Source organism: Akebia trifoliata, chromosome 3 (assembly GCF_017979445.1).
Source record: "Akebia trifoliata isolate Shusen 1 chromosome 3, ASM1797944v1, whole genome shotgun sequence".
Taxonomy (NCBI): Eukaryota; Viridiplantae; Streptophyta; class Magnoliopsida; order Ranunculales; family Lardizabalaceae; genus Akebia; species Akebia trifoliata.
Genome location: NC_141377.1, coordinates 5183958 through 5207202, shown reverse-complemented (window position 1 = coordinate 5207202; position 23245 = coordinate 5183958). Strand labels below are relative to the sequence as shown.

At 35.8% G+C, this 23245-nt stretch overlaps 1 protein-coding gene across 1 annotated transcript in view; it reads left to right on the top strand.

Annotated features, from left to right (window-relative positions):
• Positions 1-966: 966 nt before the first annotated feature.
• The window catches only part of LOC147405692 (uncharacterized), a 32289-nt gene continuing 10010 nt past the window's right edge, over positions 967-23245 (top strand). Inside the window, exons 1-13 of the mRNA XM_086433498.1 lie at positions 967-3457; positions 3542-3670; positions 19591-19767; positions 19867-20223; positions 20326-20360; positions 20461-20915; positions 21007-21138; positions 21351-21481; positions 21588-21803; positions 21987-22262; positions 22394-22541; positions 22615-22748; positions 23132-23218. Of these exons, the coding sequence (XP_086289624.1) occupies positions 1196-3457; positions 3542-3670; positions 19591-19767; positions 19867-20223; positions 20326-20360; positions 20461-20915; positions 21007-21138; positions 21351-21481; positions 21588-21803; positions 21987-22262; positions 22394-22541; positions 22615-22748; positions 23132-23218 (4539 nt within the window). The 5' untranslated portion in view covers positions 967-1195. The remainder of the gene's footprint in view (positions 3458-3541; positions 3671-19590; positions 19768-19866; positions 20224-20325; positions 20361-20460; positions 20916-21006; positions 21139-21350; positions 21482-21587; positions 21804-21986; positions 22263-22393; positions 22542-22614; positions 22749-23131; positions 23219-23245) is intronic.

Genomic DNA, 23245 nt, shown 5'->3' with positions numbered 1-23245 from the left:
AATTTCACTGAAGAATTTTGATAAAATAACGCCCTTTTTGACCCATGCCCCTTTCTCTCTCCTACCCATTGTGAAAGAAAAAAAACAAAAAAACCTTTCTAAACTGATCACCTTGTGACATTCAAAAACATGATCCAATGAAATAGGGTTGTAGAGGATAAAATTATATGAACTTTAAAATAAATAAAAAAATTAAAATAGTTATTTTTCAGGGTTGAATTTTATTTTAAAATTTGGATGCTCGGTAGTCGACTGTTTTCAACACCTTGGATCGAGTTCGAAGAACAAGTTTTTATTTTTATTTTTAATATGAATATTTTCATGAAATCTAGATGGTTGTGTTGTAGGATTTGTCAATGACGGCCATAGGACCCTTTTTTAAGATTTAAAATCTTAAAAAATAAATCTGTGGGCTCTCTCTATGGTTAATGTCATTTGTGCCACATGTCAAACATCTGTTGGACTGTGAGCAAACACGTCAGGGGCATGCGTCAAAAAGGGCATTATATTATCAGCACTCTTCACCAAAACGTAAAACATAAAGGGGTTCTTCAAAATTACACATTTTAGTTATGACGCACATCTATCATTATATATTACTAGAGTTTGTTTGTGTCTTTGACACATGGAAGTTCTCTTTGGAATTAAGGGGTTAAAAATAATAATAATAATAAATATTGAGGGGTATTATTGAAAATGAGGAGAAGATAAGAGGAAAAGTATTCTTGAAAAAGGGTATAGTAATAGATTAATGGCGTGGTATTATCACAACATCCCCTGTTTTTACTTGCACGACATCCTTGGTTTTAGAGGAATCAACTGGACCGGTTTAAACAAGATTCTTTCGGTTCAAATCGGTCGATCCCAAAAAACCCAAATCGGGTTTAAAAACTATTGGACCGTTAGTTAGTACTTGGCGGTCTGGGTCGCCGTCTTCACCAATCTTCACTCTCACTGTCTCACAGAGATTTTAAGATTTTAAAAACCGCCTCATCAAGAATTCAAAAATCAAGAAAGAAATAAAGAAAAATCTCAGCCATTGTTGGTAGTTCAGAGGGGGAGAGAGAGAGAGAGAACCGATCGATCGATCGATCGAAATTTTTTTCCTTCTTGTTTGAATTTCTCTGTTAATCTTGTTATTACGTCAGCAATTGTGGATCAAAATCAATGTTTTTTGCTCTTAATTTAACCATCAATGGGGCGTAAGAAGCGAGGTTCTGCTGCTAGGGCTTCTGCTTCCATTAAAGATGAGCGGAAGCAAAATGTCACTCAATCTGGTGATTTCGTTCAATGTAAGACTTCAACCGAACTCGATTGCGAGGAAAACCTAACCTCTATTAGACAGGAAAACAACACCAATGCCCTAAAGCTCATTGAAGAATTGAATCTCTGTTACACGACCTCAGCAGTCATCCACCGAGTTAAAGGTTTAATTTCTGTTAAAATTGCAACCCTAATTAATGATCTTAATGAGAAAGAAATACAGTTGAAGTATGCAATCGAATCTACAAGAAAAGCGATTTCTTTGGTTCCAAATTGGATCGAGCTTCTTCATTTCTATGCTAATCTACTCTACATTGCTTCGAATGATCGTAAAGGGTATGAAGAGGTTATCCAAGAATGTAGTCGGGCATTATCGATTGAAAATCCCTACGATCCAACAAAGGGTAGTTTGGAGGAGGTATCCATACGAGAGGCTAGTGTAGCAGATGTGAAGCAGAACCTTCGTTCGTTAATTCAAAAATCCAACATTGCTTTGATATCAATTTGGATGAAGCATCTTTTGACTGAATCGAAGGTCGGGTCGGTTCCCACGAAACGGATATTGACAGAAGAGCTTAAGAAGGATCTTGTTTCTGCAACAACGGAGTGGAGAATCTTGCAGCAGCAAAACTTGGAGCAGAAACCTATTTCACCCCAATCGAAGAATGATGAGGAGGAGAATAAGCGAGTGAGCGATCGTCGTAAGAAGGAAAATTTAAAGAATATTGTCTCCTCGATGGTGAAGAAGGATTGGGTTCGATCATATTGGAAATCTTTGAGTCTCGATAAGAAGCAAAGTTTGCTCAAAGTGAGTGTTCACAATCTCGAAACCCATTTCAAGGATGGATTGCAGATGGAAGTTCTGTCGGAAGCTCTGTCTTTTGGCAAAGCCAATGGGAGATGGAAATTCTGGGCTTGCCCAAGCTGCAATGAGAAACTTGTTGATTATGTTTCATTTATGCAACATGTTCAAAGGGATCATGTAAAAGTCCTATCGTCAAATTTGCGATCTCTTTTTCCTCAAATAGTTGGAGATGATTGGGTTGCCATGATTCGCAATGGTCCATGGCACCCAATAGATATTTCTGGTTCATTAAAAATGCTTGAAGGATCAAAAGATAAATCGGAGTGTTCTCCTGATAAGGCGACGGAGAAAGAATCCAAAGCGGAGAAGACTCAGAATAAGAAACTCGTGGAAACAAGTAGAAACCATGCTGAGATTTCTAATGTTGAATTAATGGTATGTGGAAGTAGTTGGTGGACAAAGGTATTTTATCTTGGACGTAGGTGGCCGCTTTCTGATGATTCTGAGCGTACGGAGCTCCTTAGAAAAGTTCCTATCATGCTCCACATACTTCTGAGACATAATTATCTTACTGCAAGTCATATTACTAAGGTGATACGATTCACCATGGACAAGATACAACGCATCATTCATGGTTCACGGTTTCTTAACATTGGCTTGGAACAATCACCTCTCAGTTTATGCTTCTTGTCACCTTCAGAGCTTAAAACAATCTTCAGATTCTTGGAAGATCTTATTATTTCTTGTTGGTCAGGAAAAGAGAAGGATAGCAACATAGATGATGAGACACATCGTGTCACTCATGAATCTGAAATCAATAAGAGGATCATTTTTTATGGTGATTCTTTATGTCTCCTTTTGGAGAAGAGTGGTTCCATGGACGATAGTGCTGATAGCGATGCACTGTCAAGCTGGATATTAGAAGAAGATTCTTCGAGTGGGGAACAACTGGCTTCATGGAAATGTCTGAGGGAAGATAAAACACGTTGTGGGATGGAAATTCTGCAAAAAATTAAAGAGGAAAACTCCATCTTACAGACCTGGTGCGAGAGTTTATGTGAGAGACTGGACCTTGTAGTAGCTTTCAACACAGTCGAGAGACTCTATATCGGAGAGCGTAAAGGAAGGAAGGAAGCAACTGAATTCGTTTCTCAAAGTTACGAGGTAGTCCTCAAGAAGCGGAAAGAAGACCTTACTGAGAGGAAGAATGAGCTTAAAGCTGTATCAGTTGTTCTTAATGAAGCACAACATCTTAAAGTCTCACAATTTGGATACGAGGAATCTTTGACTGGCAAAGATGAGGATTGGAGAATGCAGGACTTAATGTATCAAGCGGACACTTGCATAGAAACAGCATTTCTGAGACACAAGGCTTGGTTCTCTATACAGGTAGTTTTATCTGCAAGACTAAAACCATGACTTGTGGTCCATGACAATGTTTTATTCTAATGACATAGTATTTCATTCTTGTAGTTCAGCAAAATTGATGCAAAGATCATCCATGCTGGCACTTCTATCTGGGCATTGGAGTCGAAGCTTGGGTCTTTTTCTGCCCAAGATTACCGGGCAATTATGTTGCCTCTTCTGAAGTCATTTTTGCAGGTATGTAATGGTATCTTTACCTGATTTATGAACCCCATCCCATTTATCAGCCGTCACGTATATGTTTGATAATAGGACATAGTTTGCATGGTCACCCATGAAGCCCAGCTTTCTTCCCCATTTCAAGATTTCTATGGATTCTGCAAGCACCCAATAAAGCTTTCCACATAACCACATCCGGTTTCATCGGCGTTGTTCTCATGATCTCCTTTGCCTTGTCAAACAGACCCACATGGCCAAACAGATCAACCATGCCCGCACCCATAGTTTGCAATGCCTGGTTTGATCCCATAAACACAACTCATTTTTCCGAAATACCAAATCCCATCCTCAATCAATCTTACGAGACTGCAAGCATTCAGAACACCATTAAACATTGTTGAGTTGGGCTGAAAACCCATACCCTCCATCTTCAAGAAGAGTTCAATTGCTTTTCTGCTTTCCCCATTTGCAGCCAGACCCGAAGTCATCGCATTCAAAGAGTCCACTCTTCTTATCCATTCCTTCAAATGCTTGAACCGTGCCTTCTAAGCATCCATACTGTTAGTATTTTTGTGCCCATACAAGTTAATTGTATTTTGAGACAAAAAAAAAAAAATTCCATGAACTAAGTAAGGCTTGACATATTTGGTATTTTAGATTTTACGCATTCAAAATCCTAAAACATGACTTTAATAAACTTTGATTTTTCCCAATAGGATCTAATCTATCACATATTTCAAACACACTATTCATTCAATGTAAAACGAGTTCAAGGTACTTACCTTGTGCCATTGTGAAATCGTTGATCCAAAATGTTGGAGATGTGCCTCTCTATCCACATGTTCCTCAAAACTTTCGAAACCCCAATCAAATTGATCATTTCTTCTAGACTCACCTTCTCCCTTCTCTCCATATGGATCGGCTAAGTATTAGTGATTGATGGATATCACTCTTGTGCAGGGGCGGAGCCAGGATTTTCTTGTAGTGGGGGCAAACTATGATTAGTTGTATGGTTGAAGAACTTGAATGGAGGGAGGTGAGGGTGTGGGGGCAAAAATTGGAGGGAGATGAGGGTGTGGGGGCAAATGGGGAGAGAGGTGAGGGAGTGGGGACAAATGGGGCATGTAATTAGTTGAAAATATAAGGGTGTCTCAAAGTTTTGTGGGGGCAATTGCCCCCACCAGCTCCTTACTAGCTCCACCCCTGCTCTTGTGAACTTTCTACTTTATGTGTTTCCACACATACGTTCTCTCTTATTCGTACTTCCAATATGGGGTCGCCAATCCCTTTTATAGATGAAGGTTGAGGGCCTAAGTTATTCTTTTAGTAAGTTTCCTATTCATCAAGGTCTCTTACTAACTTTAAAGAATATTCATAATTATAAAGATATTGGGGCTCTTTAATATTGGTATCTATTATGTATATAGACTTCTTGTGCAATTAAACAATAGAAACCGTGAGGTCAATGGGCTACACGATATAGAATTCTAACATTCTCCTACTTGATCCATTAGTTCAATTGTGTTAATAGTGAATTTTCAAAACATTTCGAAAAAGACTCATCTTTAGGATTCTATAACCAAAACCATTTTATACGTGATTATGAATTTTAAAATCATCAATATTCCCGATATATTATTAGATTTTTTAATACCATATTTTGATTAGATATTAATGTGTGTCATGGCAGTTGTATGTCATACTTCCTTCCATGTACTACGCCATCAATACCATTTCTGATATAACCTTTAATTGTGCCCATTTCATTTGTCTTGTCAAGACATTTCCTGTATTACTTAAATCTAAACAAAATATGCATAATGTAAATGGAAACAGGAAATAAGCAGAAACAAACTTTATTCAGTATTAATGTTAATGTCAATTACATAACCACTTCAGAGTAATCTATTTCAAATACATAAACAATTTTCTTAAAAGACCCATCCTGATAACATGTTCTCTGTAAACTTTTGATGATAATCCTTTTGTCAATGGATCAATTATCATTCGAGTGGTGCTAATGTTTTCTAATGAAACTAACTGTTTCTGGATTATTTCTCTAATCAATAAGTATTTGACCTCCATGTGTTTTGCACCGTTCGAGTATTTTCCATTTTTAGAAAAAAACACAATTGTGGTATTGTCACAATATATCTTCAACGGCCTGGCTATAGAGTCAACAAAGTCCTGAGATAAAATTCTGCAACCATAAAGCATGACTCATCAAAGCATGCCACGAATTCAGCCTCCATAGTGGATGAAGTAATAATGCTCTGCTTCACACTTCTCCACAAGATAGCTCCTCTTGCTAGTAGAAATACAAAATCCGATATAGACTTTCTACTATCAGAGCATCCAACAAAATATGAATCTGAGTATCCGATCACTTCTAGATGATCTGATCTTCTGTAAGTGAGCATATAATCTTTCACCCCTTGTAGATACCTCATGACCTTCTTTACAGTTTTCCAATGATCTATTCCCGGGTTACTTTGATATTTTCCTAACATTCCAACTGCAAAACTAATATCTGGTATAGTACATGTCTGAGCATTCATCAAACTCCCAATAGCTGAAGCGTATGGAATATCCCTTATCTACTCCCTTTCTAAATCATTCTGCAGACATTGCATCAAGTTGAACTTGTCTCATTTCCCGATGAGTGCGTCACCAATAGAACAAGATTGCATATTATATCTCCCTAAGACTCTGTTGATATAACATTTCTGAGACAACCCTAATAATCCTTGAGATCAATTCCTAAGGATTTTTATGCCAATGACTTATGTTGCCTCACCCATATCAACCATCTTAAAGTTCTTAGTGAGATAATTCTTGGTTTCGTGCAATAAACAAAGATCACTACTAGCTAACAGAATATCATTTATATAAAAAATCAATATGATAAACTTGTTCCCACTGATATTCAGTTATATACACTGGTTGACAATGTTTTCCTTAAATCCTAAGGAGGTAATGGTATCGTTAAACTTTATATACCATTTTCTTGAAACTTGTTTAAGTCTGTAAATGGATTTCTTAAATCTGCAGGCTAATTTTCTTTTCCCTGTTCTGTAAACCCTCCAGGCTGTTCTATGTAGATTTTTTCATCCAAACTCCCATTTAAGAAAGTTGTTTTCACATCCATCTGGTGTAACTCCAAATCATAATGAGTCACCAATACCATAATGATTTTAAGTGAGTCTTTCTTTGAAATTGGAGATAAAATTTTAGTGTAATCAAGACCCTCCTTTTGAGTAAAACCTTTGGCCACAAGTCTGATTTTAAATGGTTGGACATTGCCTTTTGTGTTGTGCTTGGTCTTGAAGACCCACTTACAACCAAATTTCTTACATTTAGGAGATAATTCGACGAGATCCCAAACACAGTTCTGGTCCATAAATTTTAACTCTTCTTTTATAGCATCCATCCACTTGATAAAATCATTACTTTTCATTGCTTGTGAAAACTTAATCGGATATTTATTTATCCCAATATCAAATTCAAATTCCTATAGATACACCACGTAATCATCTGAAATGGCATGTCTTCTTAGTCTAAGAGATCTTCTTAGAACTACTAGTGGTGTGAATCTTCAATTATAATAGTTAAATCTTGATGGAGTGGTGAACCAACTTATTTTAATTATTGTCCATTTTTCTCAAGTTGTTGAACATCTTGAAAATTAATAGTTTCATGAAAATTAAAAGGTGATAGGATATCTACTATTATTTCTTTGAGAGTTATTTTACGTGGTTCCACACTCCCACTAATCTCACCATTTTCCAAGAATTTGACGTTTTTGAGTTCAACTATCTCGTACTTTGGTTAGGCAATAGAACTTGTATCCTTCAGATTTTTCTGGATAACCAATGAAATATCCAAAGATGGTCTTGGGATCCAATTTCCTTTCTTATGAATTATAGATCCTTGCTTCCGTTGGGCAGCCCCAAACATGTAAGTGTCTTAAACTAGGTTTCCTACCAGTCCACAACTCGAATGGAGTCTTAAGAACTGCCTTACTAGGAAGTTTGTTTAAGATGTACATTGCGGTATTTAATGTTTTTCCTCACAAGAATTCTGGAACTGTTGAGTGACTACATGATTTTAACCATGTCCATAAAAGTGTATGATTACGCCTTTCAACTACACCATTCTACTGAGGCGTCCCTGTTGAGTAAATTAATAATTTACATGTTTAGAAAGTCTGGGTTGACCTAGTCTTTAGGATGTTCGGTTATTTTGTTTCTGGTTTACCTAGTTTATAGGAGTTTGTTTTTTGCACGTTGAGTAGTGCCTATTTTTCATGCTATTATTAGTTGTCTATTTTCCTATAAAAGGCTGTTTATTTGATGAATAATGTAGAGAAGAAAATCTCTTGTAAAAACTTTTATCTACTTTTATTTGTAAAAGTGATATCAGAGCTAGGTTCAAGGAGAGTAAAAGGTGCGCGACTGATGGCTTTCGAAAATTTTGTACAACCAGCCATTCCACGTTTTGATGGTCACTATGACCATTCGAGCATGCTCATGGAGAACTTTTTGAGGTCCAAAGAATATTGGACGGTTGTGGTTTTTGGAGTAGTAGAACCAGCAACAGGTGTTGTACTAACAGATACGCAAAAAACGGAACTTGACGGGCTGAAGTTGAAAGATCTCAAATCAAAAAAATTATCTATTCCAAGCTATTGATCATTCAATCTTGGAAACCATTCTTTGTAAAGACACTTCCAAGTAGATTTGGGACTCTTTGAAGAAGAAATATCAGGGGACAGCAAAGGTAAAGCAGGCACAGCTTCAAGCACTTTGCACTGATTTCGAGACTTTACACATGAAGATAGGAGAATCGATTTTAGATTCCTTCTCAAGGATGATGGCAATAGCAAATAAGATGTGGATTCATGGTGAACAACTGGCAAACGTCACTATCTTTGAGAAGATTCTTCGTTCGATGATGGCGAAATTCAACTATGTTGTTTGCTCAATTGAGGAATCTAAAGACACTGATGAACTTTCCATTGATGAATTACAGAGTTCCTTGTTGATTCATGAGCAGAAAATACAACGGCAAGACAAAGAGGAGCAAGTGTTACAAGCCTCATCTAATAATCATCCTTCATCGTCAAAAGGAGTAGGCCGAGGAAGAGGAAGGGGCAGAAGCAAAGGTAACAATGATGGTAGAGGAAGAGGTGATGACAACAATCATTCAATTACAACTCCTTTCAAGTCAAAGTCAGCAGACAAATCAAAAGTTGAATGCTTCAGGTGTCACAAGTATGGACATTACAAATCAAAATGTTGAACTAATTTAGATAGAAATGGTGAAAAACAATCAAATTTTGCAGAAAAGGAAGAAGAAGTGTCTTTATTGTTGATTTGCCATGTGAGGGAGGAAACCCAGAAGAACTTGTGGTACTTAGACACAGGCTGCAACAACCATATGTGTGGAGAGAAGTCTGCATTCTCTGATTTGGATGAATCCTTCTACGACTTTGTGAAGTTTGGTGATGATTTTAAAGTCTCTGTTATGGGAAAAGGGAAGGTAGCAATTCAAACTAAGAGAAATTATGTTCAAAGTATCTCTAATGTTCTCTTTATTCCAGATTTAAGAACAAACTTACTCAGTGTTGGCCAACTTCAAGAAAAGGGATTTGCAATCTCTATCAAAGACGGAGTCTATAGAATTTGAAGATAAAAAATTGGGCTTAGTTGCTCAAGTCACCCTGACAGCTAACCGAATGTTTCCATTATATCTCCACAACACTACTCATTCATGCTTATTTGCAAAATTGAATGAGGAGGCATGGCTATGGCATTTTCGCTATGGGCATCTTAATTTTGGAGGATTAAAGACTCCATATCAAAAAAATATGGTGACAAGTCTTCCTCAAATTATAGCTTCTTCTCAGGTTTGTGAAGAATGTGTTGTTCGCAAACAACACCACAATCGATTCCCACAAGGAAAATCCTAGAAAGTGAAGAAGACATTGGAGCTCGTTCATTCCAACATTTGCGGGTCAATAATGCCATATTCAAATGGAGGTAAAAGATAAATAATTACTTTCATTGATGATTATAGTCATAAAATCTAGGTTTATTTTTTGCAAGAAAAATCTAAAGCTTTTGTAGCCTTTAAATGCTATAAAGTGCTTGTTGAGAAAGAGGTTGGCTACCCAATAAAAGTTCTTCACACAGATCGTGGTGGAGAATATAACTCACATGAATTTGCAAATTTTTGTGAGACCCATGGAACAAGAGACAACTTAAAGCAGCTTACACGCCCCAACAAAATGGTGTTTGAGAGAGGAAAAATCGTACTATTCTAAATATGGTGCAAAGCCTTTTGACAAGGAGTAGTATTCTGAAGAATTTCTGGCCCGAAGCAATTAATTGGAGCATTCATATTTTGAATAGAAGTCCCACACTTGTTGTTCAAAACATGACACCAGAGGAAGCATGGAGCGAACGAAAAATAGTGGTAGATCATTTCAGAATTTTTGGGTGTGTTGCATATGCCCATATTCCAGATCATAAGAGAAAAAAACTAGATGACAAAGGAGAAAAATGCATTTTTCTTGATGTTAGTTATCAATCAAAAGCTTATAAGCTTTATAATCCTAGCACTAAGAAAATTCTTATCAGTCGAGACGTTTTTTATGAAGATCAAACTTGGTCGTGGAATAAAAATGTTGTTAGAGAACATATTCCAACAAGTTTTGATGGAGAAAATAATGATGAAGAAGAACAGTCCCAGCAACAACTTGTTTAAGCAATTGTTGCTCTTGAGAATCCTTAAAATGAAGCTCCTACAGCCTCCTCTAAAATCACACCATCAACATCAGAATTTGACAAACAAGTTGAAGCAGCAACTAGATCACATTCACATCGTGTTCAAAAGAGGCCAGCATGGATGTCGAATTATGAGGTAACAAGAATTGATCAATCTGAAGATCCACTCACTCACTTTGCTCTATTTTCAGATTGTGACCCTACAATTTTCGAAAGTGTTGTCAAAGAACCAAAATGGCAGAAGGCTGTGGATGCTGAAATTACAGCCATTGAAAAAAATGATACTTGGGAGCTATCTGATCTTCCAAAAAGGCACAAAACAATTGGTGTAAAGTGGGTTTACAAGACAAAGCTGAAGGAGAGTGGTGAAGTTGACAAGTACAAGGTGCACTTGGTGGCCAAGGGCTATAAGCAAGAGTTTAGTGTTGATTACAAAAAAGTCTTTGCTCCGGTTGCAAGGCATGACACAATCAGATTGGTGATTGCATTGGCAGCTCAAAACTCATGGCCTATCTTCCAGTTGGACGTGAAATCGACATTCCTCCATGGAGATTTGAAAGAACAAGTATTTATTGATCAACCTCCTGGTTATGTGAAACTTGGAAATGAGCATAAAGTGTATAAATTAAAAAATGCACTATATGAATTAAAACAAGCTCCACAGGCTTGGCATAATCTTATAGAAACTTATTTTTTGAAGAAAGGATTTCTAAAATATCCTTACGAACATACACTTTACATAAAAATTGAAGATGGAGGGAAAATGCTCATTGTTTGCTTATATGTGGATGATTTAATTTACACTGGAAGTGATAGGGCCATGTTTGAAAATTTTAAGAAATCCATGATGACTGAATTTGATGCGTTACTTTCTTGGTATCGAAGTAGTGCAGTCCTCTACTGGAATTTTTATTTCTCAAAAGAAATATGTGCGAGAAATTTTGGACAGGTTTCAAATGAAGGATTGTAATCCTGTGAATACACAATCTGAGTTTGGTTTGAAGCTAAATAAAGATAATGGAGGAAAGAATGTTGACAGCACTCTTTACAAGCAGATAGTGGGGAGCTTAATATATTTGATAGCAACAAGGCCTGATATAATGCATGTTGTAAGTATCATTAGTAGATACATGGAGTGTCCGACAGAGACTCATCTCTTGGTTGCAAAAAAGAATTTTTTGGTACCTGCAAGGTACTAAGGAGTTTGGGTTGTTCTACAAGAAGGGAGAAAAGTCAGATTTGTTTGGTTTCACAGATAGGGATTATGCAAGAGATTCAGATGATTGAAAAAGCACATCTGGGTATGTTTTCATGATGGGGACAATAGTTGTTTCATGGTTATCAAAGAAGCAACCAATTGTCACATTATCAACCACTAAAGGTGAATTTGTTGTTGCAACAGCTTGTGCTTGTCAAGTTATTTGGCTAAAGAAAATTCTAAAAGAGATGCATTTCAAGCAAGATAGGCCTACGTTCATTTATTGTGACAACAGTTCAGCAATAAAGCTCTCAAAAGACCCTGTTCTACCCGATCGAAGCAAGCATATAGATGTGAAGTATCATTTCTTGAGGGATTTCACTAATGATGGAGCCATTAATACCAGAGTCAAATTTCCTACATTTCAGAGGCTCAGGAAGCTACTTAGTGTTTGCACTTCAAATGATTCAATTTGAGGGATGTTGCTTCAAAGTTTGATCCTTTATTAAACTAATTGTTATGTCTGAAACATCAGTTTAAGGGAAGGATGGTTGAGTAAATTAATAATTTACATGTTTAGAAAGTTTGGGTTGACCTAGTCTATAAGAGTTTGTTTTTTGCACGTTGAGTAGTGCATATTTTTCATGCTATTATCAGTTGTGTATTTGCCTATAAGAATGTTGTTTATTTGATGAATAATGTAGAGAAGAAAATCTCCTGTAAAAACTTTTATCTTCTTTTATTTGTAAAAGTCTCAAGCATTGTATACTGTGCACAAGTACCTAACTTTTCTAAGAGTTTAACAAAAGGGCCAGGGTTCTAACCTGATTCATTAAATCTACCATAGTATTCACTTCCTTTATCTTACCTAACTATTTTAACATTTCTATCTAACTGTATTTCTACCTCAGTCATAAATATCTAGAAGATATCCACAGACTAAGATTTTTCATGAATAAGATAAACATAACCAAACCTAGAGAGGTCGTCTATAAATGTGATGAAATACCTTTTTCCACTTAAACATACAGTGGGAAAAGGTCCACAAATGTCAATGTGTATGATCTCAAGAAGTTTTTTACTTCTTGTGGCTTCTTTCTTAATATGTTTGGTTTACTTCCCTTTAATGCAATCCATGCATACTGAGAAATCTATGAAGTCCAAATTATCCAAAACTTTGTCCTTTACTAATCTCTTTATCCTAGCTCTGGAGATATGTCCTAGACATTTGTGTCGCAAAATAGAGGAATTTTCATTAATCAAGCCACGTTTCAAACCATTATTTCGAATGCAAGAAAATTAAAAACTAGGCATAATCAAAATTTAAATTAATTCTATATAACTATCAATCAAAAATTCAGATCCAACTAAAATTGAATATAAGAACAATTTGAATTGTCCACATTAAAAAAAAAAATCAAATATCCAAAATTATATAATCTAGATAATGAAATTAAATTCCTATATATGGTAGGAACATAATAAGTGCTCTCCAGATCCATCTAATGACCAGTCTCCAATATCAAGCGATAGGTCCCAACAGCTAACACTTGTACTCCGAGACGGTTTTCCATAAAGATAGATCTTTTATTTTGCATTGGTTTCCTACTTGAAAGGAATCCCTGCATCGAATTTGTAATATGAGTTGTGGTTCTAAAATCAATCCACCAGGTATTAAAAGGTACTTCAGTTAAATTTGATTCATAACATACAAAAGAAAGAGACATACCTTTCTTTTCGAACCAATTTCTGCGTTTTACGCAGTCCTTCTTTATGTGTCCGGCTTTGCCACAGAAGCAACACTTGACACCATTGACGTTCTTCCCTTCAGCCTGATTTGCATTCCCAGGCGCGTTACCTTTCCCTGATGTGTTCTTCTTTCATTTCTTTGACTTTCCTCATTTCTTTCTTGTTCCTTGAGTCATCACAAAAGCAGACCGTTTTCCTTCTTGTCTTAATCTCATCTCCTCTTGAATGTATATGTCAATCAGTTCTTTCACACTCCACTTGTCTTTATTAGTGTTGTAGTGGATCTTAAAGAGACCGAACTGAGCTGAGAGAGAGTTGAGGATGAACTGTACTAGGAAGGAATCATTTACATTCATTCCTAATGTTCTAAGCTTTGTAGCCTTGTCTGTCATGTTGAGGATATGGTCTTGTATTCCTCGTGCCCCTTCATACTTCATGTCGTCAACTCAGCCATCAGTGTGCCCACAAGCGATTTATCAGCAGAGTTAAACTTTTCTTCCACATTCTTCAAATACTTTTGCGCGTTGTCAGTTGAAGGTAGGGAGGTCTTGATGTTGTTAGCAATTGGTATCCTCATGAACATCAAACTAAGCCTATTTGATCTTTCCCAAGTGAGGAGCAAGTTCTCTTGCTCTATCATACTGCTCTCATTTATGTCTACAGGTTTTGCAAAGATGAATGCTAAGTTAAGATCCTGAACACCTAGAATGAATTGGATGTGCTCATATCATTCCGAAATATTTGATCCGATAAGGATTAGGATGATGGATGCATGAGAGTGCAATGAACCGGGAACTGAAATAAAATAAGGACAATGATCTAATAAGTGCTTTGAGTTTTATTGAATAATTATGAATTTATCAATATCACCTAAATTTATCCTTTGAGTTAAATTAGGTATATTTATTGTTCACTCTCTTTAGGGTAAAGATTAATTTACTCACCCTATAAGGCTAACATAGTTTATTCAGTCAGTTTGTTACCTTTGGGTATCCAATCCTAGTTCTGTTAAATTCATGTAAATTATATTACCTTACCCAGAGTTCAATTAGTTAAATGAAATTCTCCTTTGGGTTAATTCCATTTACCTAATTGAGTCTGCAATTGTAAATATAATTATTCTTTAATGTCACCCCGATGACCAAATTTAATATAATTAGATATTTCATAAAGTTACTAATTAAGACCACTTTGGTGGCTACAAAATTAATAGAATTTATTTTCCTCTATAGTGTTCAATAATATTTACGTAACCTTAAGGTTATTCTTTAATGTTCCAATAACATGATATGGTATAAAACTTTAATCATTAAACCGAAAACCATATTGGATCATAATCTTGTACTAAAACAAAATCAATTGAACCATGATATTGGGGCAAAACTAAATTCAATTGAATCCTTATATATACAAGGAAAATTGAAATCAATTGAATCAATAAGCAAACCGAAATCAATTGTATCATTAGGCAAAACCGAAATCAATTGAATCAATAAGCAAACCGAAATCAATTGTATCATTAGGCAAAACCGAAATCAATTGAATCATTAAGCAAACCGAAATCAATTGAATCATTAAGCAAAATAAAATCAATTGGATCACTATATAAAATCGAAATCAATTGGATCATTATATATAAGCAAAAAACCGAAATTGTTATATATAAGCAAAACCTAAATCGATTAGATCATTATATATAAGCAAAAATCGAAATCGATTAACGAAATTATATATAACCATAATCTGAATTCAATTAAACGTAATCTTGTAGTAAAACGGAAATCACTTATTTGAACAAAATATTGAAATCGAATTTCAATCATAATAATCATGGTCATATAAACGAGATCAAGAGATTGGAACGAGAATTTTATCTTAAAACAAGGCAACCTTTATGCATGAATAGTTCGAAGCTAAGATATGGAGATTCAAGAACCTATGGCTTTGATACCATATGTTAGATTTTACGCATTTAAAATCCTAAAACATGACTTTAATATATTTTGATTTTTCCCAATGGGATCTAATCTATCACATATCTCAAACACACTATTCATTCAATGTAAAACGAGTTAAGGGTACTTACCTTATGCCATTGTGAAATCGTTGATCCAAAACGTTGGAGATGTGCCTCTCTATCCACGTGTTCCTCGAAGCTTTCGAAACCCCAATCAAATTGATCCTTTCTTCTAGACTCACCTTCTCCCTTCTCTCTATATGGATCAGCTAGGTATTAGTGATTGATGGATATCACTCTTGTGAACTTTCTACTTTATGCATTTTCCACACATACGTTCTCTCTTATTCATACTTCCACTATGGGTCGTTGATCCCTTTTATAGATGAAGGTTGAGGGCCTAGAGTTATTTTTTTAGTAAGTTTCCTATCCATCAAGGTCTCTTACTAACTTAAAGAATATTCATAATTCTAACGATATTGGGACTCTTTAATATTGGTATCTATTATGTATATAGAATCCTCGTGCAATTAAACAATAGAAACCATGAGGTCAATGGGCCACACGATATAGAATTCTAACATGGTATGGCCCAAAATTTATAATAAAAATAACATAATTATGCGTTCATTATGTATTATGGGTAACTAGTTTTAATATTCATTAGATATGAATGGTTTTGTCCCGAGGCAACATTGTAGGTGAGTTTGGATTATAATAGGTCTATGGGGAAATCTAAAAATACCAGATTTTTGTAAATCTCAAATTTTGACCAGGGCTAGGAAATGAGTTTGGCAACAACTCATTTTTATGGCTCTCACATGCACGATGATCCTTTCCATGGATTCAAGTTTTTCCATCGAGGCCTGGTAGTCCTATTGGCATGTGAATATGTGTTGGCACATATTAGAGAATCGTGTAGAAGATCATCTTAACTTTCTCCCACTAGATATGTGATTGGTCACATAATTTTGACCTCATTAAATGAAGTTCTTGATGGTTTTTCTGTATGTATTCACACTGATCCTTTGACTTGAGAATTGTATGAAAATCTATGAGCTTTTATTATGATCTATTGATTCGTCAAAAGCTTGGCGTTTTTATTGACCAATATACTAGACATTTTGAGGATCTAGTTGATTTCATGAGAATATCATGATGCTGTCAATATGGGATTCCACGGGATGGCCATCTCCATGACTTTCTACATCTTGAATCATTTTAATATTTGGAGGAACAAATAAAATGCCAGCCAGCGATATTTTGATCAAATGATTTTTAAAATATTATATATATTATATTATATTTTGAAAATAATTTTAAAATATTTGTGTCGTCTATTGTATATTAAGATGGTGGGAAAACTCTTGATGATCTAATAGGATACTTGAGTGATGTGGAAGGATCACGATGTGATTTTTTTTTGGACGGGAAAAAAAATCACATAGAGATCCTTCCACATCACTCAACCCATGATGTGATTACCTGTGTGGATGGATTTATTTTTCCAATACACTATGTATCGATTATGGGATAGAGTACAATGGCGTGATGGTGTTTGCCTGATAGCACTGGGTATAGGTACATACCCTCAACCCATGGAGATTCCACCACAGAGCCTATATTTATTAATGCATGTGGGAGTTTTCCCATAAAGAAGAATAAGAGATGCAGTTATTTAATATAGCCTTGATAGTTAATTAAAGTTGAAAACTACGAAAAAAAATATTATAATAATAGAATAAATGAAAGGCCTCTTGCATGCCTCTCATTAAAAGTAACGAATGGGTGTCTCTAGTAATAGTTCGAGTTATTCCATAAAAGGAAAAAAAAAAAAAAACAATGCATGCATTTGTACGTGACAGTTTTCTAAAAGTAAATGTAAAATCTCATTGTTAATGCATAAAAATTTATTAGAGAAACTTACTCATGAAATAAAATAAATTTAAGAGTTATTAAATTAACTTGTGCATTTATTTACACATGAAGTTTCTTATTAATTATGTTGAGTTCTATTCATTGTATGAAAGACATGTGGGTCCAACCCACATGTCTCACATGTGTAGGTGGGAGACACCACTACCTATAACATGTATAGATATGTGTATGTGGGAAATACCACTACATACATCATGTATAGACATATGTATGTGGGAGACATGTGGGCCTAGCCCACTACTTATATCTTATGTTTGGACATGTATGTGGGAGACATGTGGACCTAGCCCACTACTTATATATTATGTTTAAGTGGACTATAAATAAAACTTGAGAGAAGGGGCTGATTAGCAAGTCTCTAACCATCTATTTTTTCTCATCTTCTTCTTCTTTTCTATTCTATGTGATTTTCTCTTATTTGACTTGGTATCAAAGCATAGTCTCTTTTGAGAGATTGATCTTGGTAGTCCACCTTCTGCTACTAGCAGTGGCAACACCACTGGCTGACAACCACTCATTTTGTTACTTACGTCTATTAGGTACTTCATCAAACAACTTACATACATCACCATATTCACTTCTTCTCCAACACATCAAAAAAAAAAAAAACAAGATATGCCATTGCAGCCTTTCCTCCTAACCGTCTTTGTCCTTTCCATCAAGATTATCATTGCCAACAATATATGATCATGATCATCAATCATATCTATTTCCATTTTTCTTCCTTCGTTGATATACCTTAATAGTTTTGTGGTGAAAAAGGGTTTCAATCCCTTGTTGTGATGTGAGTGAAACCCTAGATGTGAATCTAGGGCTCTTGATTGTTGTTGTGAGTTGTTGTGGATGTTGTTTATGGGGCTGCGTGATCAAGTTGAAGGAGCTACAATGAGTCTCGACAGTTGTTCTGGTTATTGTAAGTTTGTTGGTGGTAATCTTGTTACTTGGCGTAACAAAGAACAAAATGTGGTGACTCATTCTAGTGTTGAAGCTGAGTATTGTGCGATGGCACACACAATTTCAGAGATGTTGTGGGTCCACTCACTTCTTCGAGATATGGTGTTGATGTCCCATTACGTATGGAGAAGTACTGTGATAATCAGGAGGCCATGCGGACTGCCTGACTCAACCCTTGTCTCATGCACCCATATCTTCGTTTTGTTCCAAGCTGGGCAATCAGCATGAGGGGGAGTGTTAGAATTCTATTAATTGTATGAAAGACATGCGGGTCCAACCCACATGTCTCACATGTGTAAGTGAGAGACACATGTGTAGGTGGGAGACATGTGGGCCTAGCCCACTACTTTTATCTTATGTTTAAATGGACTACAAATAAAACTTGAGAGAATTGGCTGATTAACCAAGCATCTAACCATCTCTTTTTTCTCATCTTCTTCTTATTCTTCTTTTCTATTCTATGTGATTTTCTCTGATTTAACTAAATATAATTAGTTGTAATCTTAATTATAAACACAAAACCTCATTCATGCATCCATGCAAATCCTTTATTAAACGAATTGCATTCAAGTTATATCATGCTGGCATGAAGCTAACTCTCTATTTAATGAAATCACATTTTCCATGTGCATGCATGTAAGGGGGTTTGTTTTTATAATAAAGATTACAACTAATTATATTTAATAAGAAACTTCATGTGCGAACATGTTAATGAGCGCCGAACCGAGATTCTCATCAAGCTCAATTCCATGCTTGTCAATATGAGCATCAACCAACCTTTACTGAGAAAGTGCACCCAAATGTGTAATTGCAGATAGCTCACTAAATGCGACTCGGTCCAGGCATTCCCCATTGTCCTGCATGCAAACTATGTCCTGTTATCGAACATATACGCGATGACTGTTGTTCTTCAATTTTTGAATCTTTTAGTTAGGAATTTTTTTAATTTTGAATCTTCAATAGTAACTCACGTTGTTCTGAAATCTGTTTTGATGGTGAAGTTTTGATCAAATCTGCAATTCTTGAGGGGAAAATAAGAGCCTGGTTTGAATTATATGGTAGTTGTTCTCTAGAATTTTCATTAACAGAAATAATTCGAATCTGCAATATTTTTGCAGTGAACCTTCAATTAAAATTGAAAAAAATCGCAGTTTTTTTCATATAATTTATGCTCTTAGATTTCCATGAAATTGTAAACAGCATTGATTTGAATTCAATCGTATTTCAAAGTGTAGTCATATTGGCATTTGTTATATTGTCAGCTATGTTATTCCCAATTTTCTTTTATTTGTTGTATAGTTTCACCTGCTTGGATACAAATTTTCATCTTCTTGGTGTTAACTCTCTTTTCCAGTCACACTTAGAGGGAATCGCGGATAAATATGCTACAGAGAAATCCGAGGCTGCAAAAAAGGCATTATTAGCTGAACTTGCGCTCAATGAAAAAAAGAGTATCAATAAAGGAGGTGATCATTCAAAACAGACACATAAGTCAAAGTACAGGAGTAAAAGAAAAGCTAAGGATTTAAAGGTTGTAACTGTCTTTGTCTAGTTGGGCTCCTTTATTAGGTGCATAGTTATATTATATACAAATTTGTCAACATGGCTAATTCTTTCTGTAATTTTTCAGGCTACTTATGGTGAGGAGGCTAGTGGAAGCATTGTAGAGAACATGGAACCAGAGTTGTCTGTTGTTGACTCAAAGCCCGATTCTTGTGATCCAAATGTTCCTGAGCAGTTGAAAACGTATTCTGGAGGGCCTGACATAGTGCAGAATTCAGAAGTTGAGAGCCTCAAAATTAGCTGTAATGAGAAGCCTCGTGAGGATCCATCAGTAGGAAAGCTTGATATGTCAAAAGATTTATTAGCTGAACTTGTGCTCGATGACAAAGAGAGTATCAACAAAGGAGGTGATCAATCGAAACAGAAAAATAAGTCAAAGAATAAGAAAAAGAACAAGGGTAACCGAAAAGCTAAGAATTTAAAGGTTCTAATTGTCTCTGTCTTGTTGGGTTACTTTATTAGGTGCATAGTTATTTTACTATACAACTTTGTTGATGTTGAGGCTAATGCTTCTGGAATTTTGCAGGCTAGTGGTTGTAATGAGGAAATTGCAGAACAGACGTGAGTTTCTTTCTTGTTAGGCACACACATGATCCTTCATTTTTCTTCTTCACTACTATTACTATTCTTTATTTATCATGCGCTTACATGCATACTGCAGTCACTTTCCTATTGTGTCGGATGACTTGAAACAGAAGGAAGCGGAATTTAGATGTCAACTTGAGACTGAAACAGATGCAAAAATGCTTGAAGAAACTCCAGAGTATCAAGTGAAAATCGAGAATGAAGCCAAACAGAAGCTCCAAGCAGAACTACATGAGAAGGCTAGTGGAAGCAGTGTAGATAACATGGCACCAGAATTGTCTGTTGTTGACTCAAAGCCGGATTCTGGTGACCCAAATGTTCAGTCAAGAACTTATTCTGGAGGGCCCGACATGTTGCTGAGTTCCAAAGTTGAGAGCCTCTCAATTAGCTTTCATGAGAAGCCTTACGAGGCTTATGAGGATCCATCACTGGGGAAGCCTAATTTGTCCGAAGATATATTAAGTGTGCCTATACAAAGTGCAGAGGGAACTGCATTGCTCAGCAAATCCTCTACCGATTCTGGAGGGCAAGGTTAACAGCTCTTTAATAACACTACATATTTGTTGGTCAAATTATTCTATCTGTTGGAAGTTGTTCCCTAAATCATATTCATTTCATGCAGGCCTTCCTACCAAAGGAACATTGGAAGTTTTGCCTACTCGTCAATGCCGATGGAAACGAAGGCAAGGAAAACGACAGTACAGCCCTACCAAATTGCTTGAAAAAAAATCTCAATCCTTGTCATCTGAAAAAGGTAATTATGAAGTTGGGGATTCGCCAATTGATGGTCACATCAAAGAATAATCTACTGCAATGGCTCAGGGGGACCCTTTGTGGTGCTCATCATAAGCATGGCTGTATTTTGGTGCACTATACTAGGACTACCTGTACTTTCATTTCTATGTTACATGGAATCACAAAGCAGTGCTGGTGACACTCAGACCTTTTATGTTGTTCTATTTTCAGATACATTTCAAGCACATCAAAGTTTTCCAAATGAAGTTGTTGTCAACAGCACGACTGGAAAGAATGTGATTGGGACAGGGCTGAAAAATAAAGTTGGTGAAAACAATTGCTTTTTGAATGTAATCATACAGGTTGGAAAATTCATAATTTCTAGGAGTTTTTCCCATTCTATGATCTTTCATGTCACTTCACTTCTACTCTTTTCTGTAGACTCAGATTTTTCCTTGTAAAATGCAGTCCTTGCGGAATTTAAGGTGGTTTCATATTGAATTCTGGGGAAGATCAGCATTATGCCATAAAACTGTTGGAAATCCTTGTGTTATCTGTGCATTATATGATATTTTTGATGCACTAAGTGAATCAGAGACAGAGACTCAAAGTGAAGCAGTTGATCCTACTTGTCTGAGAGTTGCTCTAAGCAAATTTTATCCTAATAGTAATTTCTTCCAAGAGGTAAATTCACACAAATGTGGTGGTATCTCTCACTGATTTTCCTATTTCACCTTTAATTTGCATCAACCAATTTTCCAGTCTTAACCCACGATACAAATAATAAAATTATACTCGGTTATTTCCACACAGTGTGTTCACTTTTATAGAAATAATATATCTAATAGGTGCAATTCCAATTGACAGGCACAGATGAATGATGCTTCTGAAGTATTGGCAGCAATCTTTGACTGCCTCCATAAGTCATTTACTTTTGGATCGCGTAAACTCAATGCTGAATTAGAAGAGACTAATTGCATAGGGTCTTGGGTATGTCGAAGCAATGCTTGTGTAGCACATAGTCTTTTTGGAATGAACATCTTTCAGCGGATGAACTGCAACAGCTGTGGTCTGGAATCCAGATGTCAGAAATATACTTCATTGTCTCACAACGTCAATGCTAATTCTCTCCAAACAATGAAGGCATGTCTCATTTTAAGAAATTATTTGTTCATAATCATGGAATCACTTATCATTTCTTTGAAGAGGAGAAATCTTAAATTTGGAGAGTTGAGATTGTGGACATAGTTTTATGTTTTTGTAATTGGTTTCAGATTATGTCTGCAGACAGCTCTTTTGATGAGCTTTTGAATCTTGTAGCGATTGATCGCCAATTAGCTTGTGATCCAGAAGTTGGCGGCTGTGGAAAACTCAACTATATCCATCATATTCTGTCAAAACCTCCTCAAGTGTTCACAACAGGTAAATTGTCAATTTGTTGAGAAATTAGTTATTCTTCTATCACTCTTAATAAGTCTTTATTCTTATCTTGCAGTCCTGGGTTGGCAGAGTGTCCATGAAAGTGAAAACAACATATCTGCAACATTGGCAATCCTAACCACTGAGTTAGACATTGGTGTCGTGTATCGTGCTCTGGATCCCGGGAACAAACGTTACCTGGTTTCCATGGTATGCTAGGATAACCCTTGCATCCTTTGATTCAACTATTATTTAAGTTGCTTTTGTGAATGAGATTAACAAATAGTTATTATAGTTCTGTCACTTATTTCCTTGATAGTCTTTATTGACTAACTTTCACTTGAACTGCTGAAATAAGCATTTCAGCTCAAACAACTCAGTCATAAAATAATCACAATTATTGAATTATGTGGTTGAACAATTTCATGAATGTGTTTCTATGTATTTATGTATATAAAGAATTGGATCAATTATAATAAGAGAGCGTATCTTATCAAATTACGTGTATTTTGAAATTCGATTAGTCATGTGTGTTAAAGAAAGCGCTTCTTATCAATTATTTTGGGCCCTAATTGTTATTTTGTAATTCGTAGGTTTGCTATTGTGGACGACACTATGTATGCTTTATTTATAATCATGGGGATGAAAGATGGTTCCTTTATGACGACCAAACTGTCAAGGTCAATTTCATTTTTTTTTTATAAATA